The sequence below is a fragment of the Chiloscyllium plagiosum genome, chromosome 38, assembly GCF_004010195.1.
Source record: "Chiloscyllium plagiosum isolate BGI_BamShark_2017 chromosome 38, ASM401019v2, whole genome shotgun sequence".
In the NCBI taxonomy this organism is placed as follows: domain Eukaryota; kingdom Metazoa; phylum Chordata; class Chondrichthyes; order Orectolobiformes; family Hemiscylliidae; genus Chiloscyllium; species Chiloscyllium plagiosum.
The window spans coordinates 21,950,363-21,963,677 of NC_057747.1; the positions used below are offsets into that span (position 1 = coordinate 21,950,363).

General features: G+C 43.7%; 1 protein-coding gene across 1 annotated transcript in view; it reads left to right on the top strand.

The window, feature by feature from the left end:
• Nucleotides 1–13,315, top strand: part of LOC122541902 (PH and SEC7 domain-containing protein 1-like) — a 169,900-nt gene that overhangs the window by 95,168 nt on the left and 61,417 nt on the right. The window contains 3 exon segments of the mRNA XM_043679086.1: nt 1,039–1,119; nt 2,440–2,552; nt 8,068–8,126. Coding sequence (XP_043535021.1) covers nt 1,039–1,119; nt 2,440–2,552; nt 8,068–8,126 — 253 coding nt within the window.

Genomic DNA, 13,315 nt, shown 5'->3' on the forward strand with positions numbered 1-13,315 from the left:
GAGGAATTTTAAGTGCAAGTTACATTCGATGCAGCTTGGGTTTCAGCAATCACTTGCGATAGTCTAAAAAAAAATGTGTTGAGGATAGCCCCTGTCCAAAATGTAATCATGCCTCCCAGAATCAATAATTACCAATGTGCCTTTCCATTAAACACCTATTTACAGTCTTTTTAAGGAGGCTCTAAAAATTAAGCTGGGTCCTTTAGGCACAGGATGCTGTTAGAAATTTGAGCATAACTTTTACACGGCACTGTGCCTCTGTAGTGAATGATTCAGCATAGATTTTAACAGGAATTTCTGGTCATGTCAAATTGGCTTACTGGTTGCGACAGTGATAAAACTTGACTTATTTTTGTGATAATCCCCATTTAAGCTGCACTTTTTAAAAACTCTTAAATGTTGCAGGGTAACATCAAGCGCATTTTCATTTTTTTAAAAAAAATGTTCTGTTTCAAAATACTGGTTCAAGCCACATTTTGGGTTTGGCACTTTCAAATGAGTTTTAAAGCTTCTCAGGCTTAGTGGTTAGCACCTGTACCTCACAGCACGAGGAGCCCAGGTTCAATTCCAGCCTCGGGCGGTCTGTGTGGAGTTTGCACATTCTCCCAGTGTCTGCGTGGGTTTCCTCCGGGTGTTCTGGCTTCCTCCCACAGTCCAAAGATGTGCAGGTTAGGTGCATTGGCCATGCTAAATAACCCGCAGTGTCTAGGGATGTGCAGGCTAGGTGGTTTAGCTATGGGAAATGCAGAGTTACAGGGTGGGGGTGGGTCTGGATGGGATGCTCTTTGGATTGTTGGTATGGACACACTGGGCCAAATGGCCTGCTTCCACTCTCTAAGGATTCTATGACCCTCAAAAAGGGTGCACTTTGTGCTGGTTTTAACGATTTGTAAACGAGCTTGAAGCTCAATCTTTCGCAGCGTCTCGCTCTTTCTTTCTTTCCTCTATATCTTTCTTTCCTCTCTCTTTTTCTCTCTCTCCTCTGCTGCTCATCTCTCGTTGTCTCCTCTTTTCACTCTCCTCCTATTCTTGTTTCAGTAACGACTTCAGTAAGATGGTGGCTGAGGAATACCTGAGGTTTTTTGACTTCACGGGGATGAATCTAGATCAGGCTCTGAGGTAAGAGAGACCGGAAGGTCATTGTCTGTGTCTAATAACTTTCAAAACCCAGATAAGTCTGTTTTAAGTCTTTTATGTTAAAGTGTCTAATAAAGGTCTCCATAAAAAGTCATACATATTGAGGATTTTAAAATCCATTTTGCTTCAATCTGGTTAAAATAGTTGGATAAATAAAATTTGTTTGTAATCAATTACTGGGATGTGTTGCTGAACAAAGAGACCTTGGAGTGCAGGTTCATAGCTCCTTGAAAGTGGAGTTGCAGGTAGATAGGATAGTGAAGGCGGCATTTGGTAGCTTTCCTGTATTGGTCAGAGTATTGAGTACAGGAGTTAGGAGGTCTTGTTGCAGCTGTACAGGGCATTGGTTAGGCCACTTTTGGAATACTGTGTGCAGTTCTGGTCTCCTTCCTATCAGAAGGATGTTGTGAAACCTGAAAGGGTTCAGAAAAGATTTACAAGGATGTTGCCAGGGTTGGAGGATTTGACATATAGGGAGAGACTGAACAGGCTGGGACTGTTTTCCCTGGAGTGTCAGAGGCTGAGGGGTGACCATGAAGAGGTTTATAAAATCATGAGGGGCATGGATAGGGTAAATAGACAAGGTCCTTTCCCTGGGGTGGGGGAGTCTAGAATTAGAGGGCACAGATTTAAGGTGAGAGGGGAAAATTTAAAAGGGAGCTTAGGGCAATTGTTTTCACACAGAGGGTGGTGTGTGTATACCAGAGGAACTGGTGGAGGCTGGTTCAATTACAGCATTTAAAAGGCATCTGGATGGGTATATGAATAGGAAGGGTTTAGAAGGATATGGACTAAATTAAGTTAGGATATCCGGTCGGCATGGACGTATTGGACCGAAAGGTCTGTTTCCATGTTGTATATCTTTGACTCTATGACCAGGCCCTCCAAGTACCAGCTCCTGCACACATGCAGCACACAAACCTTTTCCAATGTTGGGCCAGTTGAGAGAGAATGAAGTGATTTTAATACTAATAATTGGTCCCACCAAACTCAAATATTGTGGATAAAAGAGGCATGTTGTCAAATCTTTCATCTTGCTCTCATCTGGACTTCTACAAGAATGCCAAATTTCAAAGGGAACAACAATTTACACTGCATGAGAAAAGGCTGCTGATTGGTTGACAAGTTCACTCAGGTTGGTTGAGATGTTGCCATAGAGAGTGCACTCTATCGTCGCTGGGCTTTTGTTTCCTTCAGAAAGAACACAATGCCTGATCATGTTTCTTTCTGCCAGGAGAGTACAGGTACCTGCTCATGATTTTAATATGTGATTAAACCATGGTCTTGGTTGTCTCTTTGCAGAGCTTTCTTGAAGGAGTTTGCACTAATGGGAGAGACGCAGGAGCGGGAGCGAGTGCTGATCCACTTTTCACATAGATACCACCAGTGCAATCCCAGGACCATATCTGCAGAGGGTAGGTTCAGTCTCTGTACCATTTAAGGTTCAGGAGTCAAATGAAGTAGGTGATGCTGAGGCAGACCGAGGATTGAGAGGGTGAGATGGTAAATGCATCATAGCGATGGGCAGGGAGACAGTGCAGAGCAGATCCCTCTGGATAGCCAACTAGGGAGGACAGAGGTGAGGGGGGATCATTTCCTGCTAGAATGGGGAACGGAGCCTTAAAATTAATGGCCTTCAAATGTAAAAAATGGCCATTTGTAGAGCCTTTAAATGTTTATATTGGCAATTTCTACATTACAACCCCACTGTTGGGAGATCTTCCCTGTTAGAATCCTTACAGTGTGGGAGCAGCCTATTCGGCCCATCAAGTTCATGCCGACCCTCCAAAGAGCATTCCCCCTGGACCCATCCCCGTATTCCCCGTGGCCTATCTACCTAACCTGCACATCTTTGGGAGGAAACTGGAGAACCTGGAGGAAACCCATGCAGACACTGGGAGAACGTGCGCACTACACACAGACAGAGACCCGAGGCTGGAATTGAACCTGGGTCCTTGATGCTGTGAGGCAGCAGTGCTAACAGCAGTAGGGTAGAAACTGATACAAAACCGGCTGGTGCGTGTGCTCAGGCTTCTGTACCTTCTCCCCGCTGGTAGATGTTGTGGAAAAACATTGCCAGGGTGAGATGGATCTTTGAGAACGCTGGCAGCGTTTCCTTGAAAGCAGGCCTGGTAGTTGGATTCTATAGATGGGAGTTTGGCCTTTGTGATTGTCCGGGCTGAGTTCACCATTCTCTGTAACCGTCTCCGATCTAGAATGGTACAGTTGCCATATGTGTGCTCAAGTTTCAAAAGAACCGGAATACAGTGAGAAGTATACAACACGTGGTGCCATCTGAGGTACCTGGGCACAAATCTTAGCTACAAAATAATTGAGAAAATAAAGAAAGTTAGTGACACTACATTACAGATATACATTGTATAAGTTAGGAAAATAAGAAATAAAGCTAAGACGATAGACATTCCAGCGTTTTTTGAGCGAAAAGTGTGATTATGATCAAAATAGCAATGCTACGGATAAACTTATGTCTATTCTATACCTTTTACTAGTTTTACAGAATTTAAAATGATGAATTGCTGAAAGCTTTAACGAGGAATGATTGGATAGGCTGAAATTATTTTCTTTGGGGCAGAAGAGGGTAAGGGGAAATCTGATTGAGCTATACTTGTATAAAAGTGAAATTTTTCAGACTATTTTTTCAGGTTAAATTTATTGGGTTGATTATTACACGGATATTACTTCTGAGGGGCTGAAATTCATGCTACAGTCCAAAGTACCGTATCATGAGCAGAAGCCAAATTGATCTCTGAACGAATTACAAAAAAGCACAACAAATTATGGTAATACGACTATATTCCACAAGTGCTACAAGGGAACTGAGCTCAGCTGAGCTGCACACAAAGGGAAGTTACCACCTGACTCTGACCTGATGTGTATTAAACCTTTGCCCCAGACTGGTGTGAATTTTACATCAAAACACATAATAGCGTGAATAAAAAATAATTTCCTCGTAACATTTATGTTCAGGATAATACCTTGACTTACAAATGTTGATCTGTTGTCTGTGAAGAACTAGGGTCAACTTTTACGCAAGATATATGGAAAATTCCATATTTTGTAGCCAAAAATAGGGGGTCAACTTTTGCATGAGATCGACCTTTACTTGAGTATATACTGTAAATGAAAGGCCAGGATAAAGCAGATAGGAAACTGCCTTAGCAGTGAAAAATCATTTGGTTCATTAATGTCCATTAGAGAAGGAAATCTGCCCTCCTCACCTGGCCTGGGCTTCACGTGACTCCAGACCTACAGCAATGTGGTTGACTCTTAACTGCCCTCTGAAGTGGTTTCACAAGGCATTCCGCCCAAGGGCAATTAGTGGAGGACAGGAAATAAATGTTGGCCTTGCCAGTGAAGCCCCCATCCTTAACAAGAATGCAGAAAGCAAATGATCACTAACGAAGAGAGAGAGATTCATTGTCACTAGGGGGAAGATTAGAGAGGACCTAAGGATGGTGAGGATCTAGCACTTGCTGCCTGCAAGAGTGATGATGCCAAAAACCTTCATTTAAAAAAAAACACAAATCCTCTGACATGTGGGGAATTTGCTAAAAACTTATTGGGCTTTTGACCGAAATGCGATTAGGTTTGATAGCTCTTTCTCAGCTGTCAATGGGCCAAATGGCCTCCCACAGTTCTGTACATCTTTACTTTTAAATAAATCCATTCCCATACTTGCCCTTTACTCTTACAGGAAACAGTTTGAACTCCTCTCAGCTTTACCCTTGGTATAAATAATCTTAAATCTTTGTGCAATTGGGAAAAAAAATTAATTATTCCTGTATTTCTACATTCAAGATTATTCTTCCTATCACAGTCCCAGAGCCTTTCTAGAAATGTAGAAAACAGGAGCAGAAGTAGACCATTCAGTCCATCAGTTCTGCTGTGTTATTACCTGGATCCTAACTGACCTTTTACCACAATACTATTTCCCTGCACAAATGCCATTCTGTACAATTAGGGAGATTGTTTTGTCTCCCTAATTTTTCACTGAATTCTGTGATTTGAGGGGTTAATGTTGAACCAGATTGTTCGGCAGGATCTTGAATTGTTGTATGGACTCTGGTCAGACTCTGATATGGAAGAGATTGAATACCTTACACACTGGGGAAATTACAGTGTGGGACCAAGTTCTGCTTAAAAAATCCATGCTGATATTTCTGCTGCCCTTGTCCTTCAAGGGACTTAGAAGGTTCTATCTAAGGGCGTTGGTGAATATCTACAGTGCATATTGTAGATCCTGCTGATACTGGTTGAGAGTTTGAATGTTTGTGGGTGCAATGGCAATTAATTGGGCAGCTTTGTCATAGGTAGTGTCAAGCTATTCAGTATTGTTGGAGCTGCACTCCAGGCAAGTGGGGAAAATTCCACCAGACTCCTAACTTGTGCCTATGGGACAGGCTTTGAGTTGTCAGGAGATGGTTTACTCACTGCAGGATTCCTAGCCTCGAATCTGCCTTGTACTCACAGTAGCTAGTCCAGTTCAGTTTCAGGTCAATGGTAAGCCCCAGAATATTGATAATGGGGGATTCAATGATGATGTCAACTATTGAATGTGGAGGAATGGTGGTTAGGTTCCCTCTTGTTGACAATGGTCATTGCCTGGTAATTGTGTGGCACTCGGTGCAACTTCCCAGCCCAAACCTGGATATTGTCCGGGTCTTTGGAAAACAGCTTTGCTATGCTGTGGAGAAAGTGAGGACTACAGATGCTGGAGACCAGAGTTGAAAAATGTGGTGCTGGAAAAACACAGCAGGCCAGGCAGCATCCGAGGAGCAGGAGAATCGACGTTTCGGGCATAAGCCTTGAAGATTCCTGAAGAAGGGCTTATGCCTGAAACGTCGATTCTCCTGCTCCTCGGACGCTGCCTGGGCCTGCTGTGTTTTTCCAGCACCACATTTTTCAACTTTGCTATGCTGTGACAAGCTATTATGTAGTTCTCCTTCAACGGTGGTGGTGCTTTTCACAACTTTGCCATCCTCTGTTTAAAAGCAAATTGAAATAACTTCTCCTGCTCTCTGTTCTAATCCTCTTGAATTTAATTTGCTCTTCATTCTAAGCCCCACAATCACTGTAGACTGATTTAATTCTGTCCATTGTGTGTTCTCCTACCATAGTATTAAGCATCTCCAAGATATCACACAATCTTTCTTCTAGCAAAACAAAATCTGTAGGAATGGCCTGTCAAGATGGGGAATGTTGGCATTAATACATTCTCCTTTATTTGGCTTCACAAAGGTCGGTAAGGTTAAAAATCACACAATGCCAGGTTATAGTCCAACACGTTTATTTGGAAGTACTAGCTTTTGGAGCGCAGTTCCTTCATCAGGACTATAACCTGACATTGTTTGATTTTTAACTTTGTCCACCCCAGTCCAACACCGGCACCTCCACATGAAAGTTCAATTGTGCTGTCATCTCCACTTTCCTCCCTTTGACTGATGTATTTTAAAAATCTAACACTGACTTGGATAAATTCAAAGAACCAGCCTCCACTGCATTTTGAGGGAGAGAGTGTCATACTCAAATGTTCCTCTCAGAGCAAATGATCCTTTCAAAGAGAGGCCTCTTACTCTTGACCTATGTTTAACATGAAGGTGCAGGCTGTGGTAAGATGATTGGCCTCAGGGCTCAAATGGGCTCAGATCCCACCAGGGCTACTGGTGGAATTTAAATCTAATGAATTAAATAGGAAATTGAAAGCCAATTTCATTATGGGGACAGTTATGGGAAGTGTGTACTTTATGGATGGCATCGTGGCTCAGTGATTAGCACTGCTGCCTGACAGCGCCAGGGACCCGGGTTCGATTCAGGCCTCGGGCGACTGTCTGTGTGGAATTTTCACATTCTGCCCGTGTGTTTCCTCCCACAATCAAAGATGTGCAGATTGTGTGGATTGGCCACGCTAAATTGACCATAGTGCCCTGGGAAGTGCAGGCTAAGTGAATTATAGAGTCATAGAGATTTACAGTGTGGAAACAGATCCTTCAATCCAAACACCCATACCGACCAGATATCCCAATCCAATTTAGTCCTATTAGCCATTGGCTCATATCCCTCTAAATCCTTCCTATTCATAGACCCATCCAGATACCTTTTAAATATTGTAGTTGTACCAGCCTACACCACTTTCTCTGGCAGCTCATTCCATACACGTACCATCCTCTGCATGAAAAAGGGAAAAGCAGGATCGGATGGGAGGGGGTGTTGAATCTTGGTGGGGTGCTCTTTGGAGGGTCAGTGCAGATTTGAAGGGTCGAATGGCCTCTTTCCACGCTTGTAGGGATTCTATGATTCTGTGACTTTGACAATTATTCTGGTAGGTATCCACCTGGTTCACTGACGTCCTTTAGGGAAGGACACGTTCTGTCCTTATCTGGTCAGGCCTACATGTGACTCCAGACCCATGGCATGTGGATTGGTTAATTAGGACGGCTGGTTTGTGATACAGAGTGGTGCAACAGTGCAGGTTCAATTCTGACACTGGCTGAAGCTATCACTAAGGCTATACCTTTTTAGCCTCTCCCCTTTCCTGTGGTGTGGTGACCCCCAGGTTGACCCCCTCACCACTGACTGTACTTCTAACGAGAGACGAGTCCTCTGGGCCTTGGGCAATTTTACCTTTCTTTGTGATTGAATCCTACCTGCCCGCCGAAATGTCCAGCAAGCCACTCAGTTAGGGGAAGAGTTACAAACACTGTCCTTACCAGCCAAGCTGACATCCCATGAAACAACAGATATTAAAAAAAAAACTGAGCTAGATAGCGCTTTGACATGAAATACAAGTGTGAGTGAGAGAGAATGACAGCAGTGTGACATCCTTCAACTCTGGGATTGACTCAAGAGTCTGTCTCCAGTGCTATGGATTCTAGCCATCCTAAGTAATGCTCTTCCTTTTTTCTTCTGCAGATGGTATTCACACGCTAACATGTGCGCTGATGCTGCTTAATACGGATCTTCATGGACATGTAAGTGTCAATAGAGGGCAATGGAACAAGGCATGGGATGAGAAGATTGAGAATATAGCTTCTGAGAAGCGTCTTGATCTTGTCAAAGACATACTTTACTTCACCCAGCATATACTGGCTCACATTTTATTTCCCCTTCCCGTTCTCCCTATTCCCTGGATGATTGACTGATTTATTGTTGACACGTGTGCCGTGATACAGTGAAAGGTATTGTTTTGCTTGCTATACAGGCAGATCGTACCATACAAAGTAAATCAGGGTAGCAGGACAGAGTGCAGAATACAGAGTTACAGTCGCAGAGAAGGTGTAGAGAGAGAGAGAGAGATCAGAATTAACATTTGAGAAGTCTGTTCAAAATGTGGAGAGGTCAGTGTGGAACTGGAGTAGACAAAGTCAGAAGTCACACAACATCAGGTTATTGCTCCTTCATTAAGTGAAGTTTTCAAATAAACTTGTTGGACAATAACCTGGTAATCATGTGACTTCTCACTTTTTTCAAAATATGATATTCCTATTGTTGCTGCTACTGAGTTATCACACTAATTAGGCATTACAAATAGAAATGTCAGAAAATACCTATGAAAAACTGTAAAGTCACATATTTAGTTTTATTAAATGTAGCGATTGAAGTAATCTGTGCTGAAGAAATTGGAAATTCTCTGCTGTAAATGTTTGTAGACACTGGACGACAAATTGAGTTTTTAAGATCAGGAATAATCAATTTTTGTGAGCTGTTTGCAGAGGCCAATAGAGATCTGTAAAATAATAAAAAGGTTTAATAGGGTACATATTGAGAAAATGATTTCACTTTTATGGGAACTTCAAAACTAAAGGTCGTAATTATAAAATCGACACAAATAAATCTATTCTAATATCTAATAAATCTCCCCAAAGCCTGTCCACCATCTACAAGGCACAAGCCAAGGGTGTGATGGAATATTCCCTGCTTGCCTGAATGAATGCAGCTCCAACACCTCAACAAGTTCGACACCATCCAGGACAAAGCAGCCCCCCACTTGATTAGCATCCCATCCACCACCATCAACATTGATTGAGGCAGAGTGACAGCAATGTCTACCATCTACGAGAGGTGCTGCAGCAACTTCCCTAGACTCCTTCAACAACACCTTCCAAGTGTGCGACCTCTTCTATCTAGAAGGACAAGGGCAGCAGAGACATGTAGCACCACCACCTTCAGGTTCCACTCCAGGCTACTCACCATCTCAGTGGAAATATATCACGGTTCCTTCAATATTGCTGGGTCAGAATCCTGGAGTTCGCTCCTTAACTACATTGTGTGTCTATCTCTACCTCACGGACCTCCTTAACTGCATTGTGGGTCTAGCTAGACCTCATGGACCTCCTGAACTGTATTGTGGGTCTATCCAGACCTCATGGACCTCCTTAACTGCATTGTGGGTCTATCTAGACCTCATGGATTACAACTCACTGCCACCTTCTGCAGGGCAGTTCAGGGTAGGCAATAAATGCTGGCCCAGCCAGTGACAGACAGATCCCCTTATGAATAAAGCAATCCAATAGGGAATTCGAGAGAAACTTCTTCACCCAGGGAGTAGTGAGACTGTGAGGTGAGTGATGTCAATACACTAAGGGCAGCACAGTGGCTCAGTGGTTAGCAATGCTGCCTCTCAGTGCCAGGGAGCTGAGTTCGATTCCTGCCTCAGGCAACTGTCTGTGTGGAGTTTGCACATTCTCCCCGTGTCTGCGTGGGTTTCCTCTGGGTGCGCTGGTTTCCTCCCACAGTCCAAAGGTGTGCAGGTCAGGTGAATTGACCGTGCTAAATTACCCATAGTGTTAGATTTATTATTCAGAGGGAAATGGGTCTGGGTGGGTTACTTTTCGAAGGGTCAGTGTGAACTTGTTGGGCCGAAGGGCCTGTTTCCACACTGTAGGGAATTTAATCCCAAGCCTTCACTCCAGCAGCAGTGAACTCGAGCCATCAGCATCAGCAGCTGTGTCTACGGAACTCACTGAAAACTAAAGTCCTTCTGGGTCAGTGTGAGCCCAACCCCATCTACTCATGATTATTTTGTCTTACTTCAAAAAATAACACTCCGGGATTACTCAAAGCTCTTTACCAGATGCCTGTCAATAAGAGATATTTCAATACCACTGTGATAACACCCCCCTCTGCAAGAGAAACAGGACAGGACACATCTTGCAAAGGCACAGTATTGTCATACAACGTATCGGTAAAGTCATAAAGTTAAACAGCGCGGAAACAGACCCTTCAGTCCAATTCGTCCAGGCCGACCAGATATCCTAAATTAATCTAGTCCCATTTGTCAACACTTGGCTCATATCCCTCTGCAGCTGAAAATGTGTTGCTGGAAAAGCGCAGCAGGTCAGGCAGCATCCAGGGAACAGGAGAATCGACGTTTTGGGCATAAGCCCTTCCTGATTCTCCTGTTCCCTGGATGCTGCCTGACCTGCTGCGCTTTTCCAGCAACACATTTTCAGCTCTGATCTCCAGCATCTGCAGACCTCACTTTCTCCTCATATCCCTCTACACCCTTCCTATTCATATACCCATTCAGCTGCCTTTAAATGTTGTAATTGTACCAGCCTCTACCACGTCCTCTGGCAGGTGAAGGTGAGGATTGCAGATGCTGGAGATTAGAGTCGAGAGTGTGGCGCTGGAAAAGCACAGCCCTTCGTCAGGAACGGAATTCGTGATGAAGGGTTTATGCCCAAAACATTGATTCTCCTGCTCTTTGGATGTTGCCTGACCTGCTGTGCTTTTCCAGCACCACACTCTCACCTCCTCTGGCAGCTCATTTCATGTACACACCATCTGGATGAAAATGTTTTCCCTTAGGACCCTTTTAAATCTTTTCCCTCTCTCACCTTAAACCTACGCCCTCCAGTTTTGGACTCCCCCACCCTGGGGAAAAGACCTTGGCTATTCACCCTAACCATGCATCAAGGGATATGGAGTTCATGGAGTTGTGGTACAGATTAGCTGCTTAATTGAATCATAGAGGAGACTCAGTGGCTGTGTGGTCCCCTTCAGTTTGAATATGCACCTTGATCCAATTGGCCTATAACTGTACTTCACCTGAAGATTACCCTGGAATTTGACTCCTTATCAGGGGAATTTCACAAGTTTATGTGAAGAGTTAGGAATAGTTCTGCCAAACTTTAGCACTGATTAATGTTTGTACTCCAAACTTTGCACTTCTGTTAAGGCTTTGGTAACTGAGCACACTTTACTATGGGGAAAATCTTCTAGGAGTTATCTTCTAGGAGAAAGTGAGGACTGCAGATGCTGGAGATCAGGGAAGAGAGCTTCTTCAAGGAAGGCATCCTTGTAAGAGGATTCGCAGTAGGTTAAAATCTTCTAGGGAAGAGAGCTTCTTCAAGGAACGCATCCTCGTAAGAGGATGAAGAAGGGCTCATGCCCGAAACGTCCATTCTCCTGCTCCTTGGATGCTGCCCGACCTGCTGCGCTTTTCCAGCAACACATTTTCAGCAGTGGAGTTATAGCTTGTACACATAGAGGTTAACACATCCTACTGAATTCGGCTTTTAACATTGTCCTTGATTCAGCAACTTGAACGATTTTAAGAAAGTATTCTGCCAATCACCTAAATAAAGGCCTAGCTGGAGACCAAGGAATAAGCGGTGACAAAACTCATATCTCTAACATTCCTTCAAATTCCTAACTCCACAAATTCGAATTCTACGTTGTGCTGGGAGTAACCATCAGCAGCAGCAAAGTAATTGGGCTTCAGAATTACAATAGCTCAGCAGGAGCTGAGTTCAATTTAATCTATCTGAGCAGTGAGTTCACTGATGACTTTGCAACCAATAGCAACCAAATGCTCCCTACTTCAATTGATGGCCTCCGAACAAAGACTCATCGTTGCTGAAACAAGGTGTTGATTATACCTTTCAGTCAAAGTTGGATAAGAACAGGGGGAGGCCATTCAACTGTTTGAGCCTCTTCTGCCATTGATTTAGATCATAGCTGGTCTGTGTTTTAACTCCATCAACCTGCTTTTGTCGCTAAGCTTTGCCTAGCAAAAACTATTAATCACTGTTAAGACATTTTCGTTTGACCCCCACCCTCAAACAGCTTTTGGGGGATGGGGAAACTTTCAGATTTTCACGTGAAGAAGTGCTTTCTGACAACACTGTTGAAAAACCCAGTTGGAATTTATTGATCATCCCTGCTTGTCCCCTCCGATCAGAAGAGAAAATAGTTTCCCTCGATCTACTCTCTCAACACCTCTTTAACACTTCAGTAAGATCACGCCTTGACCTTGTACTTAAGGGAATACAAGCCTCATCCAAGTGTTCCGAGTTCTTTTTATGTTTTTTTTCAATATGGATGCGCATTCTTTCAGAAGGTATGCTGTTGGGAACTGAACTCCAGAGTAGAGGTGAGACTGACTGCCCTTGACATTAAGGTAGCATGGGAATCTATGTAGCCCTAGCAAATTTTATGTCAATAGGATTCTAGGGGAAACTCAGTACTGGTGGATGTCATGCCTAGCATAAAGGATGATGGCTGTGGAAGTTAAATGTCTCAATCCCAAGACATCTCGACAGGAGTTCCTCAGCATAGTGTCCTAGTCTCCTGAGCCCAGTCATCTCCAGCTGCTTCATCAATGGTGTTTCTCCACCCCTCACTTCATAAAGTCAGAAGTGGCGATGTTTGCTCAAGCTTATACAATGACCTGGGCAATACAAGTTTGGGCTGATAAGTGACAAGTAACATTCACACCACACAAGTGCTGGGCAATGACCTTCTTAAAAAAGGGAGGACCTAACCATCTTCCCTTAACGTATTCAACTGCATTACCATTGCGGAATCCCCCATCATCAACATCCCAGGGGATAAACTAAGATGGATCAGCCATATAGTGGAGTCAGAGATAGATAGGGTGATGAAGAAGGCATTTGGCACACTTGCCTTCATTGGTGAGGGCATGGAGCAGAACATTGAGTGTAGGAGTTGGTATGTCATGTTGCAGCTGTACAGGATGTTGGTGAGGCCACTTGCAGAATAATGCATACAATTCTGGTCACCCTTCTATTAGGAAGGACATTGTTAAACTTGAGAGGGTGCAGAAAGGATGGAGGTTTGGAGTTATAGAGAGAGGCTGAATTGGCTGGAGCATTTTTTCCCTGGAGTATCGGAGGCTGAGAGGTGATCTTCTCGA